Genomic DNA, 19,361 nt, shown 5'->3' on the forward strand with positions numbered 1-19,361 from the left:
GACGCACAGGCTCACTGGCCCATAACCAAAGCTGCTTCCTCTGGAGGAGGAAGTCCAGGGGTCCCAGGGTTCTACTTGCTTCTTTCTTCACCCAGCCCAAAGGGCAATTTTCCCACATTCCCTCAGAAACAGGAAGTTCCCCTACCCACACCGAGCCGTTCATGACAAAGAAAAAAAAAAAGGTCTATCCAATTTCCTCTGCTCAACCAGTTCCCCGGCTACCTGAGACCCTGCTTCACCTGGAGGAAGACAGTGTAAGTTCCCAGGACCCCGCCACCCCTCAGCGCCAGAGGACCCTCAGCCTCCCTCGCGCACCTCTGGGTAGTTTGGTAACTCATCCCATCTCCTTCTGCCACTTCACCCTCTAAGCCCTCCCCAGGGAACCCAGGAGGCGTCTGGAAGCTGTTGGGGACAGTCCCTCACACCTGCCCCATGGAGTAAGGGTTCATGTGGATGCCCATCCTCCCCCAGGAGTCCCAAATCTAAGACACTCTGAGACTCCTGTCACCCACCCCCACCTTCCTCTGCGGGCCTTTCTGTGCAGTCCTTCCAGGAAATCCTGGCTGGACATGGGCTCTCGACTTTGGGCTCCGGGCTCTCAGCTTGACTGCACCCTCCCCGGGTCCCCCAGGGAGGCCAGTGGTGACTATTCTTGAAACCGAGCTTGGCAGAGGATCTGGGGACACGCACTCCAGATGCAAACACATTTGCACTGTTTAGGCTGGAATCTCCTCGCACAGTGCACTGCACCCGTGGGCTTGCTAAGAAATAAACTCACAGAAGGCGGATTCATTGGACAAAAGGTATTTGGTCCCCAAATTTATTGATGTGTGTGAACGGGAGCCTTCAGGATGAAGACCCAAAGATACAGGGGAAATTGCCATTTTTGATGCTTAGGCTCAACAAAATACGGACATGCATGAGGGAACACAGATTAATCAAGGGACCTGCGCTAATGCTACTGGACCACAAGGGGAAGCGCAGCAAGGGTTGCTGGTGTAGATTTCTTGAACTTTCTGAGCAGCATTCCTTCCTTCTGGGCATGCGGCAGGACCCTCCTGGAATGGGGTCTTACGCCCTACAGTCAAACAACACAGGTCAGATAATTTCTTTACGGCCAGTTTCTGAACACAAAGGTGGAGGGAGAGTTAAAGCGCTATTTTTAGGTTTGATGTCTGGCTGTGGGGAAAGGGTGGCTCCGATTTCTATGACCTGCCCTGGGGAAAATGGATTCTAGTTTCTATGACCAGCTTCGGGGAAGAATGGCGCTGAGAGACAGCAGAGCAAGAGAAGGTCAGAGAAAAACTTTTGCTTCCAAAGCTGCTTCTGAAGCTGCTTCGTTTTGGGGTATTATTTTCTGATCCCCGACACCTGAGCTGCTGAACCAAGGGTAGCCTGACCCACTCCCGCGTGACTTAGAATGGCTTCGCCAGCTGGCCTGGGGCTACCTACCTGGCTCTGGCCCCCTGCCCACCAGGACTTTGGCCGGCTCTCACTTGCCTCTGTGATGCCTGTCTCACCCTGTCTCACGCCTGCAGTTTTCTGTTCTGTTGAGTGATGATTGACACATGACATTGGTTTTGATATTTGAGCCTGTGCCCAGCCGCAGGTAGGTGGGGCAGGAGTCCTGAGTGAGCATCTCCCTCCTTAGTGACAGTCAGGGGGCACGGAGAATGGTGCCCAGGCCAAGGTCAGGGCCTGGGCCAAGTGTGCTCAGCACGTGGTGTGTGTGCTCAAGCGGCTCCTGCTGCGGAGGGCGGCATGAAGCCTGTTTACCTGTGTGCCTGCATCTCTGGTGGCCCCTGCAAGGCTGGGGAAGTGGCAGGCAGGGTGAAATGGGGGAAGGCGGGCTCTCAGCTGCTCCTAGCAGCCTCCGGGTCTGGGGAGAGAAGTGAGGAGGGGCCCAGAGCTGTTCCCAGAACTGCGCCTGTCTCCTGGTCACTCTTCTGGGGCTCTGTGCAGACCCTTGGCAGGGCCAGGCTACACAACACCCTCTACCACCTCCCTTACTTCTTCGCCTAACCCCTCATTCCTCCACTTTCCTCTCCCCGGCCCTGCCTCCCCTCCATCCTCTCCTTCCCTCCACCTCCCGGTGCCATCCCCTGCCCACACTGCCCCTCCTCGAGTTCAGAGTGGACACCTGTGCCGCCTGAGGGTCAGAGTGCCCACTCCAGCAGCCCGGGCACCGGGCAGGATCCAAGCTGGAGAGGGCTGGAGCAGGCGAAGCTGGGCACTGGGCGGGCCTGCTGGTGGGCGGGGCATGGGCGGGTCCTTCGAGGGGAGGGGCGGGCTCGGCCAATGAGAGCTCAGAGACCGCAGCACGGGCGCTCCCGGAACCATTGCAAAGGGCGAGTGCTGGAACTGAGACCCAGAGGGGCGGTCCCTGTCCCAGGTCATCCCCCGAAAGGGCCCGGCCCGGGCTCACCCCGGAAGGACCGGTGCCGAGATCACCCCGGAGCGCTCACCCCACCGGCACCCGTGCCCAAGCCCGCCCCTGCGAAGGCAGGTACCCGAGCACACTCCGGCGAGGGCGGCCCCTGAGCCCCGAACCCCGAACCCCGGCGCAGTGTCGCGCCTCTGCCCAGTGAGGTGCCCCTGACGTGCCTGCTGCGGCTGCCCTGCTCCCCCCAGCCTCCCCGCATCCTGGGATGGGGGAGGTCGCTGGGCGCAGCTCCCGGGCCCTCAGTGGGTCTCCCCGCCCTGCCCCACCGGCCTGGGCTCGGTACCTTGGGGCCCAGATATGCAGTCAGCTGTGAGTGTGGCAAAATTTGGGAAAGGCCTCTGCAGCCGCAAAATCCAGTTCCCACCAGTTGGGGGCCAGGCGGGGAAGGGTGGGGACAGACAGCACTCGGCTGTGGGGGGTGAGGCAGAGCTACCCTGCCTGGGGAACCTGGAAGGCTGAGCTGTGTCTCCCCTACGCACTCCAAGACCATTCCAGAAGCCCCTTGGAGCTCTGGTTGCTGGTCACGGGGGAAGGTGGACCTTCCCTGAGAGCTGCACTGTGTTGAGGACAGGTGCAGCTACAGAGGCCTACAGAGGCCCCCCAGGCACAGGGACCCACATCAGCCCTCCGGCCAACAGAAGGTGCTGATGATTTGAGGTGGACCCAGCCACCACTCTGAACCTCTGCCTCCCTCTAAAAGTGGGGCATGGTGCCTTCCATGGGGCAACGGGGCACTGAGCCTGGCCCACCTGCAGGGGTGGGGTGGAGCAGCGTGTCCCTGTCTCCCCTCCCATGGAGACTGTGTGCCTGGAGACCAGAGCTGTCAAAAGTAGAGGAGGGGGCCCCCGCTGTGTCCTCTACGGTCCAGGTAGCAGAAGAGCTCCACTGGGAGGAGTGCTGCAGGGCTGTCCTCTCTTACAGGCAAGGCCAGGTGGGTGCTGCCTGGGACCCAGTGACTCAGCACCCCCGCCCAGATCGACTGGACTTTTGCCCCCTGCTCCACCAGCCTCCTGCTTGGATCTCTCCTGGGTCTCCCTGCTGTGCCCGTCCAGGATGCAGGGAGCTTGGTCTCCCAGGGACCAGGTCCAGTCCCCCGGCAGGATGAGCGCTCTAGGCCGGTCCTCAGTCATCCTGCTCACCTACGTGCTGGCCGCCATAGAACTTACCTGCCTCTTCATGCAGTTCTCGGTCTTGCCAGTGAGTAACACACCCCAGCCCCTGCAGCCCCAGCCAGGGCTGTCCCGCTGCTCCTCCTGCCTTCCATCGGGGCTGTGGCAGAAAGTGGGGATAGGGGCTTCGTGCTGCCAGGGTCCCTCCCGGTTGGGACCCCACGCCACACTAAAGCTGAGTAAGTTAAGGACTCTGCCTCTAGACCCCTGTCAGCACATCGTGTGCTACAGCTGCAGTGCCAGCCTCGGGAGAAGCCATGGGGAGGCACCCCGCTTCCCTCCTGGGGGCAGCACCTCCTCAAACCATCCTAGCGCTGTTCCTCTTGCCTCTCACCTGGCAGCCTTTGCCCTCTGGAGTCCCTGCCCCATGGGCCGTTCAATCCAATCTGGCTCCGGGCAGTTCACCCCTCAGAGAGGCTCTCCTTGCACCTGCCAGCAGCTTCTATCTCTCCCCTCCATCTTCTTGGGTCCCTGTTGTCCACTAAATGATCTGTGGCAGCAAATTGATCTCAAGCTTTTTCATGCAGGAGATAAAATGCTGTCTTATTTAATTATCTCTGTTGCCAAATGCGGAAACATTTCATTGGCAAATTCATGTTAGTTTAGTGTATCATCCAGTAGTCTACAGCACAGTGTGTGGCTCTGGAAGCTGTAACAGTAATGATTAAATTCTATTCATCAAGTCTGCAGAGGCTTGGGAACAAAGTCTCACATCACCAAGAAGCTCCGGTAGAGTCAGGGCCAACCCCAGGCCTTCCTGCGTTTGCTTCCGGGAAGCCTGGCGTGGGCTCAGACACCTGCTGTCCTCAGAGGGCTCTCCAGCCCTCAGAGCCTGGACCTGGGCATCTGGGTGGGAGTGGGGATGGGCCTTTGGCATGATTCCGGGCCTGGCAGAGGCTCGCAGCCCAAAGGTGAACCTAAGGATCCCTCCCCGCCGTGCCTCAGGAGCCCCGCCCACTCCTGCTAAATGGCTTGGGTCAAGCCCTGAATCTCCTCCCTACCAGTGGGGAAGGCTGGACAGGAGCCTTGGCTTTCTCATCATAAGATGGTAATAACAGTCCCTCCCTGTAGGGTTGGTGCGGGGAAGAGTGAATGAGAAGTCAGAACCCTTCCCACAGCTGGGTACGGAACACGGGTGGAGTAGCTTCGGCCGCCCATCGACTCTCATAGGGAGTAACTCTGTGCCGAGTGCCCAGGAGCTGACCCTGATGTCAGAACCTGAAATACTGCAGAATGTAAAAGTCCTCAACAGTCCGTACCCTCGGAGCTGGTGGTCTGCACACACAGGGGCTGCAGTGGGAAAGGGGCGAGCTCTTCCTCATAGAGAAGGCAACCTTGGAGCAGGGCTGGAAGGAAGCAGGAGAGGCCCCGGGGCAGTAGAGAGACCAGAGTGGCCAGAGTGGACAGGTTGAGGCCAGAATAGGACCACACCCCACCTGCTGCTCAAAGAACTCTGGGCTGGTGATGGCCGTAGAGGAGGTGAGAGGTGGCTGGATTTTACATGTGTTGTCAATGGATTGCTGTGGGTGTGAGAGAAAGCAGGGCTCAGGGGGCGCTGAAGATTTCGGCCTGAGCCCATAAGGAAGGAGGCGTGGACAGGAGGAAAGGCAGTCTTTGGGGAAAGATGGGAGCCCAGTTGGGAAAGGGTTGAGTTTGAGATGATTTTAGACCTCAGTGGAGAGCCGAAGGGAGCTGGACACAAGGCAGTTCAGCACAGAGGCTCTGGGGCCCTGCAGCAAGTAGACGGTCATGACGTGGGCTTCCCCAGAGGGCAGGGAGGCTGGAGGTCGGAGGAGCTGGGGGAACTGGTAGTGGTGGCAGAGGAGGGGCGGAGGACCCAGCACAGCCCAGAGCAGCAGACCACGGTGGAGGAGGGCAGAAGCCACCAAGGTAACTGGCACTCCAGTGGGAGGCATGCCAAAGCAGACCACTGGAGGCAGCAGTGTGGGGTCGATGGGGACCTGGGGGAGAGGAGGCAGCAGGAGGCGGGGGCCTGCTCCAAGGGCTGGGAGAGAAGGAAAGAGATGGGAAGAGAGGAGGCTGCAAGATGAAGCAGCTGCTCAGAGCTTTGCCCGCAAATATGTGGGAGTAGCTGTAGGGGAGGGTCAAGAAAAAGCAAGAGAAGTAACAGGATGTGAGCTTGCTCCAATGGGCGTCCCCCAGAAGGGGATTGTGCAGAGAAACTGGGAGAGAGGAGCACTGGGAGCTTGCTCCAGTGGGCACCCCCACAGAAGGGGACTGTGCAGAGAAACAGGGAGAGAGGAGCATTGGGAGCCCTGCCCTTGAGGAGGCAAAAGGTTGGCATGTGACGCAGGCAGGGAGGATGACTTGGGTAGGCGAGGACGGGTGGGCAGGCATGGGGATGAGAAGCTCAGCATCCTCTATGAACAGGCACTTCTCAAAAGAAGACCTTTATGCAGCCAACAGACACATGAAAAAATGCTCATCATCACTGGCCATCAGAGAAATGCAAATCAAAACCACAATGAGATACCATCTCACACCAGTTAGAATGGCGATCATTAAAAAGTCAGGAAACAGCAGGTGCTGGAGAGGATGTGGAGAAATAGGAATACTTTTACACTGTTGGTGGGACTGTAAACTAGTTCAACCATTGTGGAAGACAGTGTGGCGTTTCCTCAAGGATCTAGAACTAGAAATACCATTTGACCCAGCGATCCCATGACTGGGTATATACCCAAAGGATTATAAATCATGCTACTATAAAGACACAGGCACACGTATGTTTATCGTGGCACTATTTACAATAGCAAACACTTGGAACCAACCCAAATGTCCATCAATGATAGACTGGATTAAGAAAATGTGGCACATTTAAACCATGGAATACTATGCAGCCATAAAAAGGATGAGTTCCTTTGTACACGGATGAAGCTGGAAACCATCATTCTGAGCAAACTATTGCAAGGACAGAAAGTCAAACACCACATGTTCTCACTCATAGGTAGGAACTGAACAATGAGATCACTTAGACACAGAGTGGGGAACATCACACACCAGGGCCTGTCGTGGGGTTGAGGGATGGGGGAGGGATAGCATTAGGAGATATACCTAATGTAAATGACGAGTTAATGGGTGCAGCACACCAACTTGGCACATGTATACATATATAACAAACCTGCACGTTGTGTACATGTACCCTAGAACTTAAAAGTATAATTAAAAGAAAAAGAAAAAAGAAAAAAACAGGGAGAGGCTCAGCATCCTCACACTAGCAGCGCAGGGGAGGGGAGGGATGGAGGAGGCAGAGGTTTACTAGGGAATGTGGGGGATTGTCAGGTCAAGCTCATAAACATAAGGGAGACCTGGCAGACAGGGGGACTTTCCCATCCTTGCGGGAGCAGGGATGGAGCTGAAGGAAGGAGTCTGGGGTTGGGGGATGGAGGGGTTTCTGACTTCCCTTGGGACTGAAGTGCACTGGGGAGAATTCGTGTGGACCAAGGGGGACAGTGGAAAGAAGGGGAGTGGGACCCCAAGACTGAGTGTAGGGAAAGGTCCAGGATTGGGGGAGGGGACAGTGTATTAGCACCTGGGGCTGCCATAATAAAGTATCCAAAACCCTGGGGGCTTAGAGCAACAGAAGCCTATTGTCTCACAGTTTGGGAGGCCAGAAGTGTGAGATCAAGGCTCCCTCTGGAACCCATGGGGGAGGAACCTTCCCACCTCTTCCAGCCCCTGGGAGCCCAGACATCCCTTGGCTTGTGGCCACATCACTCTGTCTTCCCATGGGTTTTCACAGCATCATCCCTCCGAGTGTGTCTGTGTCCCAAATTCTCCTCCTAATGAGAACACTGGTCACATTAGATCAGGGCCCTCCCTCATGTCCTCACTGTAACCCGATTAACTCTGTAAAGACCCCATTTCCTAAGAATGTCACATTCTGAGGTTCTGGGGGTTAAGGCATATAAATTTGGGGGTACACAATGAAGCCCATAATAAGTGACATCACTGGAAGGAGGGTCGGCAACTCAGAGGTAGGGGCAGGGGGAGGAGCGGCTGCAGGGGGACCAAAGTCACAGAGAATTAGGGCAAGATAGAAGGGTGTCCCTGGGAGGAATGCTGTCACGGACCTACTCCTCCCGAGGGGCTGAGGGGCTGGGGCCTCACAGAGCAGACTGTGTCCTGCTGGGCAATAGGCCACCTCTTGGAGGTCACTTGGGGGCCTTGGGACAATCTGTTGCTGGCCAGGACAGTGCTGCTGGCTTCCTCACAAAGTTTTGAATGAATGAAGACAAAATGATGGGGGTCAGGTGCCTCTCTGAGGCGTGCCCTGAAGAGGGGAAGGACCCTAAAGGCCACCACAGGCTTCCACCTAGGAGAGGAGGAGCAGGGTCCCCCTGGGAAGGCCCCCTGGATAGTCATACTGTGTAGTCAACAGAGCTCAGGCCCTTGGTCCCCTCCCACCCCCTGCCCATCCGGGGACCCCAAATTCCAGGCCCTGCAGTCTTTCCCAGCCCCTCCCTCTGGGCTCCCTCCTGTGTTTCAGTACCTGTCTCGGAAACTGGGCCTGGATTCCATTGCCTTTGGCTACCTGCAAACCACCTTTGGGGTGCTGCAGCTGCTGGGCGGTCCGGTGTTTGGCAGGTACAATGTGTGTGTGTACAGGGGGCTCTCCCCACAATGACCCAGGCCCCTTCTCAGACGCCATGGGCTTGGACTGGCCAGGTTCCCCGACCCCATACCAGACCCCCCTGGGATGATGGCACTTCTGGGTCCCAGGCCGGTGGGGGTGCAGAAGAACTTTGGCTCCCGGTAGGCTCCCTGGGTGTCCCACCCATGCCTTCCACTAATCCTGGCTGTGGCACACAGTGTGATTGGTGAACACCTTGTGGCTGTAAGTGCCCACACATAGGCCTGCTGAGACCAGGCAGGAGGGACTTTGGGGGCCCCGTACACCCTGGGTCTCAGTGCTGTGGGAACGCTGAGCGTGGACGGGACGGGGACATCCTCCCACAAGCCACAGTGGACACATAAGGGGAGTTGCATAAGGGGAGTTGTGGAGCAAGGGACACATAAGGGGAGTTGCCTCTTCAGGGCAACCTGTAGGCAGAAATGAAGGGTTCCGCAGGCAGCAGACCAGCGGGGGTCTGAGGGCTTCCAGTGGCTCAGAACAGGAGGGAGAAAGGCTCTGCTTTCTCAGACCCAACCTGGGAAACACTTCCTGTAAAACGCGGGCCCTTGGTCCTCTGGGATTCCACCATTTATTTTTACACGGAGCTGGTCTTTGCCCGGGGTCAGACTCCCAGCTCAGTGAAGCTGTCTGCGCACAGCCCCACTGGGACGCTGGGGAAACTGAGGCCCTGAGAGGAGGGAGGCCTCCCAGCAGCCGCCCAGGCGTCCCGGCCGTCCATCCCCACCCGCACTCCAGCCTCCCTGGTCAGCCCCGCTTGGGCAGCCCCTGAACGGGGGGAAGGGGAGCCGTGACTGCCTCCGTGAGGGTCTGACCCGCCCCTCGGACTCCAGGTTCGCAGATCAGCGCGGGGCGCGGGCGGCGCTCACGCTCTCTTTCCTGGCTGCCTTGGCGCTCTACCTGCTCCTGGCGGCCGCCTCCAGCCCGGCCCTGCCCGGGGTCTACCTGCTCTTCGCCTCGCGACTGCCCGGAGCGCTCATGCACACGCTGCCAGGTAGGGCCTGGGGACTGGGGGACGGGGGGTCTGGGGGCCAGGTGGGCCAGGAAGGGGGCAGCCTGCGGAGGACCCAGGACACCGCCAGGGAGGTCTGCGTGCGTGCAGGGTCTGGCCTTAAGGGCTGGACAGGGGCGGGGGCGACGTGGGGCGGGGCTTGTGGAAGGGCAGGTCGGGGTGGAAAGGGCTTGGGGAGGTGGGTGGGGAGGGGCCCACCAAGGGGCTTTCCCTGCTCAGCTCGCCCGCCCCGTCCCCAGCTGCCCAGATGGTCATCACGGATCTATCTGCACCTGAGGAGCGGCCCGCGGCCCTGGGCCGGCTCGGCCTCTGCTTCGGCGTCGGCGTCATCCTGGGCTCCCTGCTGGGCGGGACCCTGGTCTCCGCTTACGGGTGAGTGGCTGGGGGCGCCGGACGGAGGCTGCGGGTCAGGACGCCAGCGGCTGGGTCGGCCCTGCCCCGCCCCCTCTCGGCCTCGGTTTCCCCGTTTGCTCATCAGGCGGGCTGGGCTGGGCTGGGAACCCGCGGGGCGTGAGCGGCCACGGGATGTGGCTACAGGGGACACCTGGCTCCGCGCTAGGCCCAGGCCTGACCTCCCCAGCTGGCCCTGGCTGGGGCCGGGTGATGTCTCAGTGCTGTCCACGCACAGCCCCACTGGGACGCTGGGGAAACTGAGGCCCTGAGAGGAGGGAGGCCTCCCAGCAGCCTCCTGCTGGGGACAGGAGCACCCGGGAACCGGGATGCTGTGGCAGCGGGGCTGCGCTGTTGGACGGTGCCCAGAGTGGAGAGTCCGGGGGGCGCCCGGGTGGGCAGTGGGAGGATGGGGGGATGTCGGGCTTCCCATTTGCCTCCTGACGGTCCCTTGCTAGCTGTCCCTGGAGGCTGCGAGGGTGGCTGTGCCCCAGGGAGGGTCCCCCCGGGGAGGGTGTCCCCGGGAGAGGGACTGCAGCAGGGACTCTGGCGGGATAAGGAGGATCCATGGGTCTGCTGCCTCCTTCTGTGAGCTCTTCCTGACTCAGTTTCCTCAGCTCTGAAATGTAAATCCTGATAGTAGCGGCATGATCCTGGGACAGTAGAAGAAGTCACAACTGTGCCCTGTCCCCAGCTTTGTATTATACACCCGGGGTCTCCCAGGCCCTGCGCCAGCTGGTGACCCCCACCCTCTGCTGGCCTGTGAGTTTCCCTGAGGCTGCATTCTGGAGTGGAGTCTTTCTGGCCTCTGAACGCCCCTCACATTGGAGATGCCCCTTGGCATGAGGCAGGCACTTCTGTGGACACCAGGCTCTCCAGTCCTGGATGAACTGATAGCAGTTCCCAGGCCAGGCACCCCCAGGACCTCGAGACAAACCCCAACAATGGTGGAGGCCACTGGGTGCTGGCGCAGCCCTAGCGATCAGCGCTGGGAGGGCACAGTGGCCTTGTTAGCACACTTCCTTCTCCGGAGGCCTCTAGGGCTGTGCTGCAGGCCTTGTTTGATCCCCTGAACGTTCTCCCAGCATTTTCATTAGAGCCTGGGCTGGGGACTGGTGGCTGCTGACGGCTGTGAGCAGGAGGTGGAGTGCGGGGGGTGGGCAGTTTGTCCGAACACCTCAACATTGCCCCAGGACTCTGGTTCTAGAATACACTGGCAGACAACACAGGCTGAGTCCCTGGGATGAAGGGAATGTGATAGGAATTCCCGTAACATCAGGCTGAGCTACATGGAGCAAAAAGTCACAAAGCAGAACGGGGGGCTCAATGGATGGGGTCACTAGGGACTGTCTGAGGAGGTGGCATCTGAGTCGAGGCCTGAAGCAGGTGAAGGAGGCGAAGAAACCATGGTACAGAGGTTCTGGGTGTGGAAGCCGGGGGGCTGCGTGGCTGGAGGGAGGGAGGAGGGGCAGGCGCCAGACCGGGGTGCCCTGGATAGCACAGCAGGGGTGAGAATGGGGGGTGAGCCATGGGGAGGCGTCCCTGGGAGAGGGAAGGGCTGATGTGGGAGTCAAGCACATTGCTGGTAGGGTGTCCCTGGAGGATGGGGCTTAGGGCACTTGCGTGGGCAGCTGTGGTGGGACAGCAGGGACCACTCCTCCTGGAGCCAGGGAGCTGGCAGGTGTGAGGCATGGGGAGCCGGCACCACCCAGGGCCTGCCTCTCCAGGGTGGCCGGGGTGAGGAAGGGCGTGAGAAGGGCATGGGGAGGAGCGCTGGGCCCCAGCAGGTGGCCGAGCTGGGCAGCCGCCCTCCCAGGGTGCTGCCCACCCCAGGGACTCTGCCGGCTCAGGGCCCAGCTGCCTGCTGCTGCCTCCTTCCCTGGCCAGCCTTCCTCACCCATTAAATGGGCCTCCCCTGCCCTTACTCACCCACAAGGATGCTAGGAGGGTCCGAGCTCGCTCAGGCAGTGAGCGTGGCCGTGATGCTGGAGAGCTCAGCATGCACGCCTCCTGAAGGCCTATCTACCAGGCCACAGGTCCCCTCCTGTCCTCACCTGCCCTTTCCCCCATCCCACCGGCTGACCCTGAGAACCCGGTCCAGGTCCCCCCCCCCCCCGGTAGCTGCCAAGACGGCCTCTACCTCTGCCCACACCTGCCAGAACATTCCATTCGCTTCCCTGCCTCCATTCATCCCAAGATCTGAGGCGCTTTACAACCTTGACGGTTCACAACCAGACCAGCTGCGACATTTCCTTTGATGGGTGGGGTAACTGAGGCCCAGGAGATGGTGAGGCTCCCTCCATGAAGCTCCCCGCTCCCTGTCCAAGGCCCAGGCAGTGTGGGACTCCCTCAGGGTCCTCATACCACGCCCAAGACATGGGGTGCTGCTTGGGCCCTGTAGCAAAAGCTGGCTGCCCAGAGTGGTGGTGGCACGGGGGGGATGCGGGGGTGAGCTTGTGGCTGGTACTCTGCCTTTGTCCAACCCAGATGTGGTGAGGGAGGCCCACATCTCCTCCTTGGGGGCTCACCAAAGGCAGTGGGGCCAGGTGCCAGCCAGGCTTCAAGGCTTGGTGCCCCATGGCAAGGACCAGCCCCCTGGCCTTCTTGGTCCGGCAGTCCCGACGCCCCTAGCCTGCTCTGGCTCCTGGCCTAGCACGGGGCAGGAGTCTGGTGCAGCTATGAACACCCCTGCCTTGCAGCCTTCCTGCTCTTCCTTAATGGAAACTGAGGCACAATGTGCATGGGATCTCCCTTCCTGCCCACCCGCCTATGTATCCTATTCCCCTGAAAGGCCCCAGTGCTGCCTCATCCACACCCACCTGGGCAGCAGGTGGGAGGAGGAAGTGGACTTGGCACCCACAGGCTGCGGGGGCAGGCACTGGTATAACTGGTTTGACCCAGCCTCCAGAGCCCAGGGCTGAGAGGCCAGGCTGGCCTGGGGAGGGACCCGGGACCTGAGTCACTGCACACACGCTGGGTGGGGGGGTGGCTCTGTGACTCATATTCTGAGCCCATCCTCGCACAGCCTAGGGAGGGATGGGGAGAGGCCGTACAGTCCTATCCTGAGCCAGACAGCAGCGAGTTTGCCTTCTCTGGGGGGACAGGCAGCCATCAGGGCAATGCCTATGGGGGTGCCAGGGCCCTGTGGGCAGGACACCCCTGCCCAGCTGAGAAAAAATGAGAAGCCAGGGGCACTGGAGCTCAGAGAGGCAGGAGGGGGTGGGAGGGGAAGTGAGCAGCACCCCATATGACACAGGACACCTGTGTGTGTTGAGTGCTGAGCAGAGGTTGAGGGGTGCAGGGCTGTTTGTAACAGGGCACCTGCTGTACAGGGAAGAGGCTTTTGGGGGCAGGTAGATGCAGGGCAGGGGCTGGCAGGCAGCTGAGGGGGCAGCAGGATACGGAGGATCCGGGCCCGCTCCCACCCCAGCCAGGTGACTCAGCCACTGCCTTAGTCCGTGTGCCTCCCAGTGCCCAGGACACTCCGGTTCTTTCTGTTCTTCCCGAGGCAGGGAGGGAACAGGCCCCGCTGAGATGGTTCTGGCCCAGCCATCCCTCAGGACAGCCCTGGTGAGCAGTGGGCTGGACAGGCCTCCTGGTGGGCCTGTGAGTCACTCCAGTCTCAGAGCCCATTTGCGGCAGGAGGGAGCTTGTGGTTTGGTTGGAAGGCTATGTGCTTGGGGAATGGGAGGACCAGGTACTGGGAGACACAAGGACTGGGAAGGGTCTGGCCAGAGGGGCCTTTAGGACCTTCTGGGGCACCCTGGAAGCCAGAGGGCAACTGAGTTAGGAGTGGCATGGCAAGATGTTCTTTTTCAAACATGGTTCTAACTGCAGCATCCTGGGGCATGGATGACTTCTCCCGGCCCTGGGCTGGACATCCAGGGATGCTCTGTGCGCCCCCCTGCCCCATCCTCTTATGAGCTAGGTGTCCCATGAAGCCAGGTCCCAGCTGATCCAGCCTTGGCCCCACCTGTGGGTTTGCTCCTGGCAGCAGGATGACCTGGGCGTATGTTGTCACCTTGTGTGTCCCCTCTCAGAGCCTCAGAGCAAGGTGAGGCTTGATGAGGGCTTGTCACTGCAGACCACGCAGGAGTCCAGACCTCACCAGAGGTTCCTGGAGACCTTGACCAGCCAGGGAGCTGCTGTCCCTGCGGGGATCTGCTGCCTGCCCCAGCTGCTTACCAGCCTGGTGTCCACACTTGCTACCCACAGGGGCTGCTGGGGCCAGTATACTGTGGTGAGGGTCAGGGATAGTGAGCGCCCTACCAGTTCCTTCATCTATCACCTAATAAATGTGCTCTGAGGGTCCCAGTCCCCACATTTTAGGCCACATACTGTGGGGATGTGGGAGATCAGGTTTAAGCTATTTTAGTGTGACTGAAGGCGCAGATTGGAGGATGTGGCTGGGGCGTCTGGGCCCTGGGACCCGCGCCCTGTGCAGCCAAGACTGTTGCCCGCAGGATTCAGTGCCCGGCCATCCTGGCTGCCCTGGCCACCCTCCTGGGAGCTGTCCTCAGTTTCACCTGCATCCCCGCCAGCACCAAAGGGACCAAAACTAACACTGAGACTCCACCGCCAGGTAAGCCCCGCCAGGTACACCCTGCCCAGATGCTGGGTCTATGGGAGGCACTGGCTAGGCCTGCGTGCTCCAGCCGAGGGGCACAGGGGCCTGAGGGGAAATCTGGGGGCTACCCACACCCTCCTGCCTTCCTTGAACCCCTCCCAGCTGCTGACATCATAGGAGCCAAGTGAGGTGTGGTCATGAAGAGGTGGAAGTGGGCCTCCGGCAAACAGGGAGGCCCGGAGAAGGGAGGAGGCCCAGAGAGACAGGGAAGACGTTAGGAAAGGGGGCCCAGACAGGGAAGACGCTAGGAGGGGAGGCCCAGAGAGGCCTGGGGAGGACCAGGAGGGACCCCCAACAGGGTGGGTGGATCAGTAAGGCTCCCAAGGCTCTGAGTGTCCAGGGAGAGGTGAGGGTTCTGCCTGAAGGGCACTGATTGGTGGAGAGCAGAGGATGGTCAGGCTGGTCCCATGAGGAGAGGCCAAGGCTCCTCAGAGGGGCTCCCCTGAAGGCTGGCCCCCTGCTGAACCCAGCCCCTGAGTGCCAGGCACGTGGCAGGACCCATGCCTCGGTGCCTAGGGACGAAGAGCTCAGCCTGGGACGGAGGGACCCACCTGGGGTCATCCTGGGACAGGAGGCTGTGATGAAATTAACCTAGGAAGTCCAGGGGGAGGGCCAGGTGGAGCTGGGCCTGTGGCAAACACAGCAGAGCCAGAGAGGCAGGAGCCCCTGGGGAAATAGGGAGGAAGAATGCGGTGAGCCGGGCTGCGGACCCGCGGCTCTGCACGCGAAGGTGTCCAGTTGGCCAGGCCACAGCGGTGACTTGTGGCCACAGAGAAGGGTGCAGCGTTGCCATTGTCCTCCTCTGGGCTGGTGGCCTGGTCATGCTCGGCCCCAGGCCCCAGGCCAGGACCATACAGGAAGCAGCTATTGGTCCCTTGTTCAGGGACTGCCACAGGCCTGCACCACTGCAAGCCCAGGTTGAGGCCAGGCTACCTGCAGGCAGAGAATGCTTTTCCTGAGTGCCTCTGGGGATTCAGGGGGCCCTTAGGAATGCGTGGCAGTGTGCTGAGGGGCGGTGCCCACCTCGGGGCTGGGAGCATCACCAGCTCCCGTTCCCACAAGTGAGAGGCACAGAAGCCAAGGAAGGAAGCTGTACCCAGGCGGGCGCAACAGGAGCCTAGGAGCGGCGAGGCCTGCAGCTGGGTGAGGGGTGGGCATTGGGACAATGGCCTCTCCGTGCCAGGCGGCCCCCAGGCCAGTGTGTTTGACCTGAAGGCCATCGCCTCCCTGCTGCGGCTGCCAGATGTCCCGAGGATATTTCTGGTCAAGGTGGCCTCCAACTTCCCCACAGGTGAGTCCCAACTACTGCCCCGACAGTGGCCAGAGCCTGGCAGAGAGTTCAGGCTGTGGCCAGGGCCTAGCCCTTCCTCTGGCCTGTGTCCCACAGGTCCACGCAGATGTGGTAGAGCAGGCGGGAGCAGGAGGAAGGCAGAAAAGGGTCTTTCCCGCCTCCTTCCAGCCCCTCCACACTGTGCAGCTGCACATCCCGGGGAGGGTCCCCACAGGCAGAGGGCCTGGCTCGCAGCCATGCATCCCTGCATGCTCCTCAGCTCTTTACCCTCCTACCCTGCGGCCTCACGTGCTCTCCAGGGGGCCGGAGACGCAGGGACAGCAAGTCTGAGTGTCAACACCGCCTTCTGAGGCATCCTGGCCCGGGGCCCTCTCAGCAGACCCTAGGGTGTCGCGGGCCACAGATAGGATAGCGAGCCATGGACAAGCCCAGGAGCAGCCCTGTCCCTCAGCAGCCCCGCCTGGACTCCTCTAACTGGGATGCCAGGAAGCAGGATGGAGAACAGGCCCTCAGCACTCGGACTGGCCCCCGCCTCTGTCCCTCCCAGCCCACCCAGGCCAGCTCTGTTGGTTCTCAAAACTGGAACCCAAGTTACTAACCTCAGTAACAGGCCCTTTGAGGGCCCTTTTTTTTGAGACCACTGCCCAGGCTGGTGTGCAGTGGCACGATCTCGGCTCACTGCAGGCTCCACCTCGCAGGCTCAAGCAATTATCCTGTCTCAGCCTCCCGAGCAGCTGCAACTACAGGCATGCGCCACCACCCTCAGCTAATTTAACTGTAGAGACAGGGTCTCACTATGTTTTCCAGGCTGGTCCCAAACTCCTGGCCTCAATCAGTCCTCCCACCTTGGCCTCCCACAGTGCTGGGATTGCAGACGTGACTTTGAGGGCTGTTATAATAGACAGCCGTGGTGGGTCTTGGGGCCAAATCCTCCCGCGTGGTCAGCCCTGGGTCCCTCCCTTCCAGCACCTTCCTGCTGACAGCCCAGAGCTTAGCAACTGCATGGGAGGTATTTTCCACACCAGGGATCCGGCAGAATCCCAGGGAAGGGTCTCATTGGTCCAGCTGGCATCACAGGCCCCTCCCTGAACCAGTCACCGGCCAAGGCCCAGACACCCTGACTGGCCAGGCTGCTGAGGTGGGAGGGAGGTGGGCGCCAAGGCCGGGGTGTGGGGGTGCTCACCCCGTTCCCCTGCCCCCACTCAGGGCTCTTCATGGTCATGTTCTCCATCATCTCCATGGAATTCTTCCAGCTGGAGGCTGCCCAAGCTGGCTACCTCATGTCCTTCTTCGGGCTGCTCCAGATGGTGAGTGGGCACACAGGGCCTGTTGGGGGACATGGCAGGGGTCTCCAGTGGGGCAGGCCTCTGAGAGTAGAGGCTCCTCCCCGGTGGAGGCTGGAGAGCCCTTGGCCTCCCATCTGGTACATGTCAGGGTCCACAGGGAACCAGGCATACAGACCAGGGAGGAAGAGCCAGCTGCAGTGTTGGGCACGCTGTGAGGGCAGTGGACTCTGGCCTCTGATGGGCAGCCAGCTGGGGTCTGTGGCAGCCCACCTGCCCGCCAGCTGTGTGACCACAGCAAGTCTCCCAACCTCTCCATATCTGTCCCATGAGGCCAAAGTGCCCGCCTTGCAGGGTCCTTGGCAGACGAGATGGCCTAACATGGCAGAGTGCTTAGACTAGTGTGGGTGCCTTTGGAGGTCCCACAGGAGCAAGCGCCAGCCCTCAGAGGTCACGCTGTCATAGTAGGATGAGATGCCAGCCCTCAGAGGCCACGCGGTCATGGTAGGATAAGATGCCAGCCCTCAGAGGCCACACTGTCATGGAGGGATGCCCAGAAACCCTGGCAGCTCCGATGCGGCAGGTGTCCTGTCTGCTCCCGAAGAACCGCTCAGCTACCAGGCCAGGGCGAGCCACCTCCACCGCCAGCTCCTCTGGGCATCTGGACCAGACCCTGGGGTGGTGGGGACAGCTGATGATGTGCCACCACCCGGGATGGCCGCCTGACAGCCAGAGCGCGGGGCGGGGGCTATTCTGGGACCCACCGGCGGGGGGGCAGGGGCTTTTGCCCTCTCCAGAAGCCTGTGGCATTCCTGGCACCTCCAAGTCATCTGCTTTTCAGCCTCTGGACCCAGGACTGGACTAGTGCTAAAATAGCTGCTCCTGGGAGGGGCTAGACCCCCACCGTGGGCAGGGAGGGCCTCGGTTTTGTGGGCCAGGAGGAGCCACCCTGGCAGGGTAAAAAGAGATAAACAGAAAAACAACAAGAGCAACAATAATAGTAACAATCCGGGGCTGGAGCCATGGGGCCTGTTCCAAACAGGCTGCGCCCAGCTCACTGCAGGGAAGGATGCTTAGCCAGACACTGGCTGAAGTCTGCAGCTGGGCTGGACACCGCAGTCATTGGCCTGTGTCGTGGGGCACTTGGGCCTGCCATGGCTTCAGTAGGGCCCCTGCCTGAGACAGAGCTGGGGTGGTGACCAACACCACTGGGACACTCTCGCAGGAACTGGGCCTGGTGAACTGCCCAGGGACGGGGAAGGAGCGGGGTGAGGCCTGGGGACCCCGACCCAGGCTGAGGAGCAGGAGAGGAGGCTGAGGAGGGGAAGGAGGGGCCTGCAGTGCCTCCAGGCCCCAAGTCCAGCCAGGGACAGGCTTGTTAGCTCCAGGTTCATGTCACAACCTGCAGGGCTCCTAAGTTCAAGCTTTTTTAAACTTACTGGGTAAATTGAGATGTAACACAAATAGGCTTCTGGCCTTGGTGTCTGAGTCCTGGGTTGAAGTCCTTCACGGCACTCACCGTGAGCTACTCCTAAGCGCATTGCACCAAGTGAAACTTGCCAGCTCTTCCTTTTAAAAACATGTTAAAATCCCCCCAAAAACCCTAAGATAAAGCAAGTGTGAAGGTAAGATTTTTAAACCATTTATGATTCCGGTTGGAAGCAATTTCTGTTCTGCCAGGGGGGAAGTGGGGAGAGCGACTGGTGCCCTGCAGAGGTGCTGCAGGCTGGGCCTGCCCTGCAGGCAGGTACTGAGCCCAGGGACTCCTCCAGCGCGGGCCACCCCTGTACTCCCAGGTGCTTTGGCCCAGCACACCTTGCTCGGTGGAGGAGCTGAGATGATCCCACAGAGAGCCTTGTCCTGGCCTGGGAGCAGCCAGCGGCCGAGCCTGTCCCACCGGGGCCATCCCTGGTGTCCTTGGTGTGGACCTTTCCTTCCTCCCTGTGGAGAGGAGCCCCATCTCCTCAGGGACCGCAGACCCATCCTGACGCAGTCACTGCTGGCAGGGTGGGGAGAGACCCCGGGGCTTGCAGATGCTGAGGGCCTTCTCTGCAGAGGGGCCCTGGCCACCAAAGGCCAGTCTGGAGGTCCCCTGCTTGGGGGGCTGGCCACAGTCCAGACGCCCCTCCCTCGCCTCTCCCATACCCACTTCTACCCTCTCTGTCTGGTCTAGGTGACCCAGGGCCTGGTCATTGGACAGCTGAGCAGCCGCTTCTCGGAGGAGGCGCTGCTCCGGGCCAGCGTGCTGGGCTTCATCGCGGTGGGACTGGCCATGGTGAGGGCTCCCCACCTGGGGCTCCTCACCTGACCCTCTCACTGGGCAAGGCCACTTGGGCGGTGCCATCTGTGCTTGAGTCCCTGGGGCCTCCTCCACCCCTCCACACCCACCCAGAGCCAGCTCTTCAGCAGGGGCAGCGGTCAAGGTGGTGAGGGACAGGTCAAGGTGGTGAGGGACAGGTCAGGGTGGAGAGGGACAGGTCAGGGTGGGGAGGGAC

At 60.6% G+C, this 19,361-nt stretch overlaps 1 protein-coding gene across 3 annotated transcripts in view; it reads left to right on the forward strand.

Moving 5' to 3' along the window:
* Window positions 1–152: 152 nt before the first annotated feature.
* Window positions 153–19,361, forward strand: part of SLC22A18 (solute carrier family 22 member 18) — a 21,979-nt gene continuing 2,770 nt past the window's right edge. The window contains exons 1-9 of one of the 3 annotated variants that reach the window (XM_023183521.1): window positions 153–254; window positions 3,365–3,640; window positions 8,120–8,217; window positions 9,097–9,257; window positions 9,515–9,647; window positions 14,129–14,247; window positions 15,476–15,583; window positions 16,790–16,890; window positions 19,040–19,141. In XM_023183521.1, the coding sequence (XP_023039289.1) occupies window positions 162–254; window positions 3,365–3,640; window positions 8,120–8,217; window positions 9,097–9,257; window positions 9,515–9,647; window positions 14,129–14,247; window positions 15,476–15,583; window positions 16,790–16,890; window positions 19,040–19,141 (1,191 nt within the window). In that variant the 5' untranslated portion in view covers window positions 153–161. Of the gene's footprint in view, window positions 255–2,336; window positions 2,507–3,364; window positions 3,641–8,119; window positions 8,218–9,096; window positions 9,258–9,514; window positions 9,648–14,128; window positions 14,248–15,475; window positions 15,584–16,789; window positions 16,891–19,039; window positions 19,142–19,361 lie in introns of those variants that run through there. The other 2 variants (XM_023183523.1, XM_023183522.1) reach the window with 2 other exon arrangements.

This window comes from Piliocolobus tephrosceles, chromosome 13, assembly GCF_002776525.5.
Source record: "Piliocolobus tephrosceles isolate RC106 chromosome 13, ASM277652v3, whole genome shotgun sequence".
NCBI classification, from domain to species: Eukaryota; Metazoa; Chordata; class Mammalia; order Primates; family Cercopithecidae; genus Piliocolobus; species Piliocolobus tephrosceles.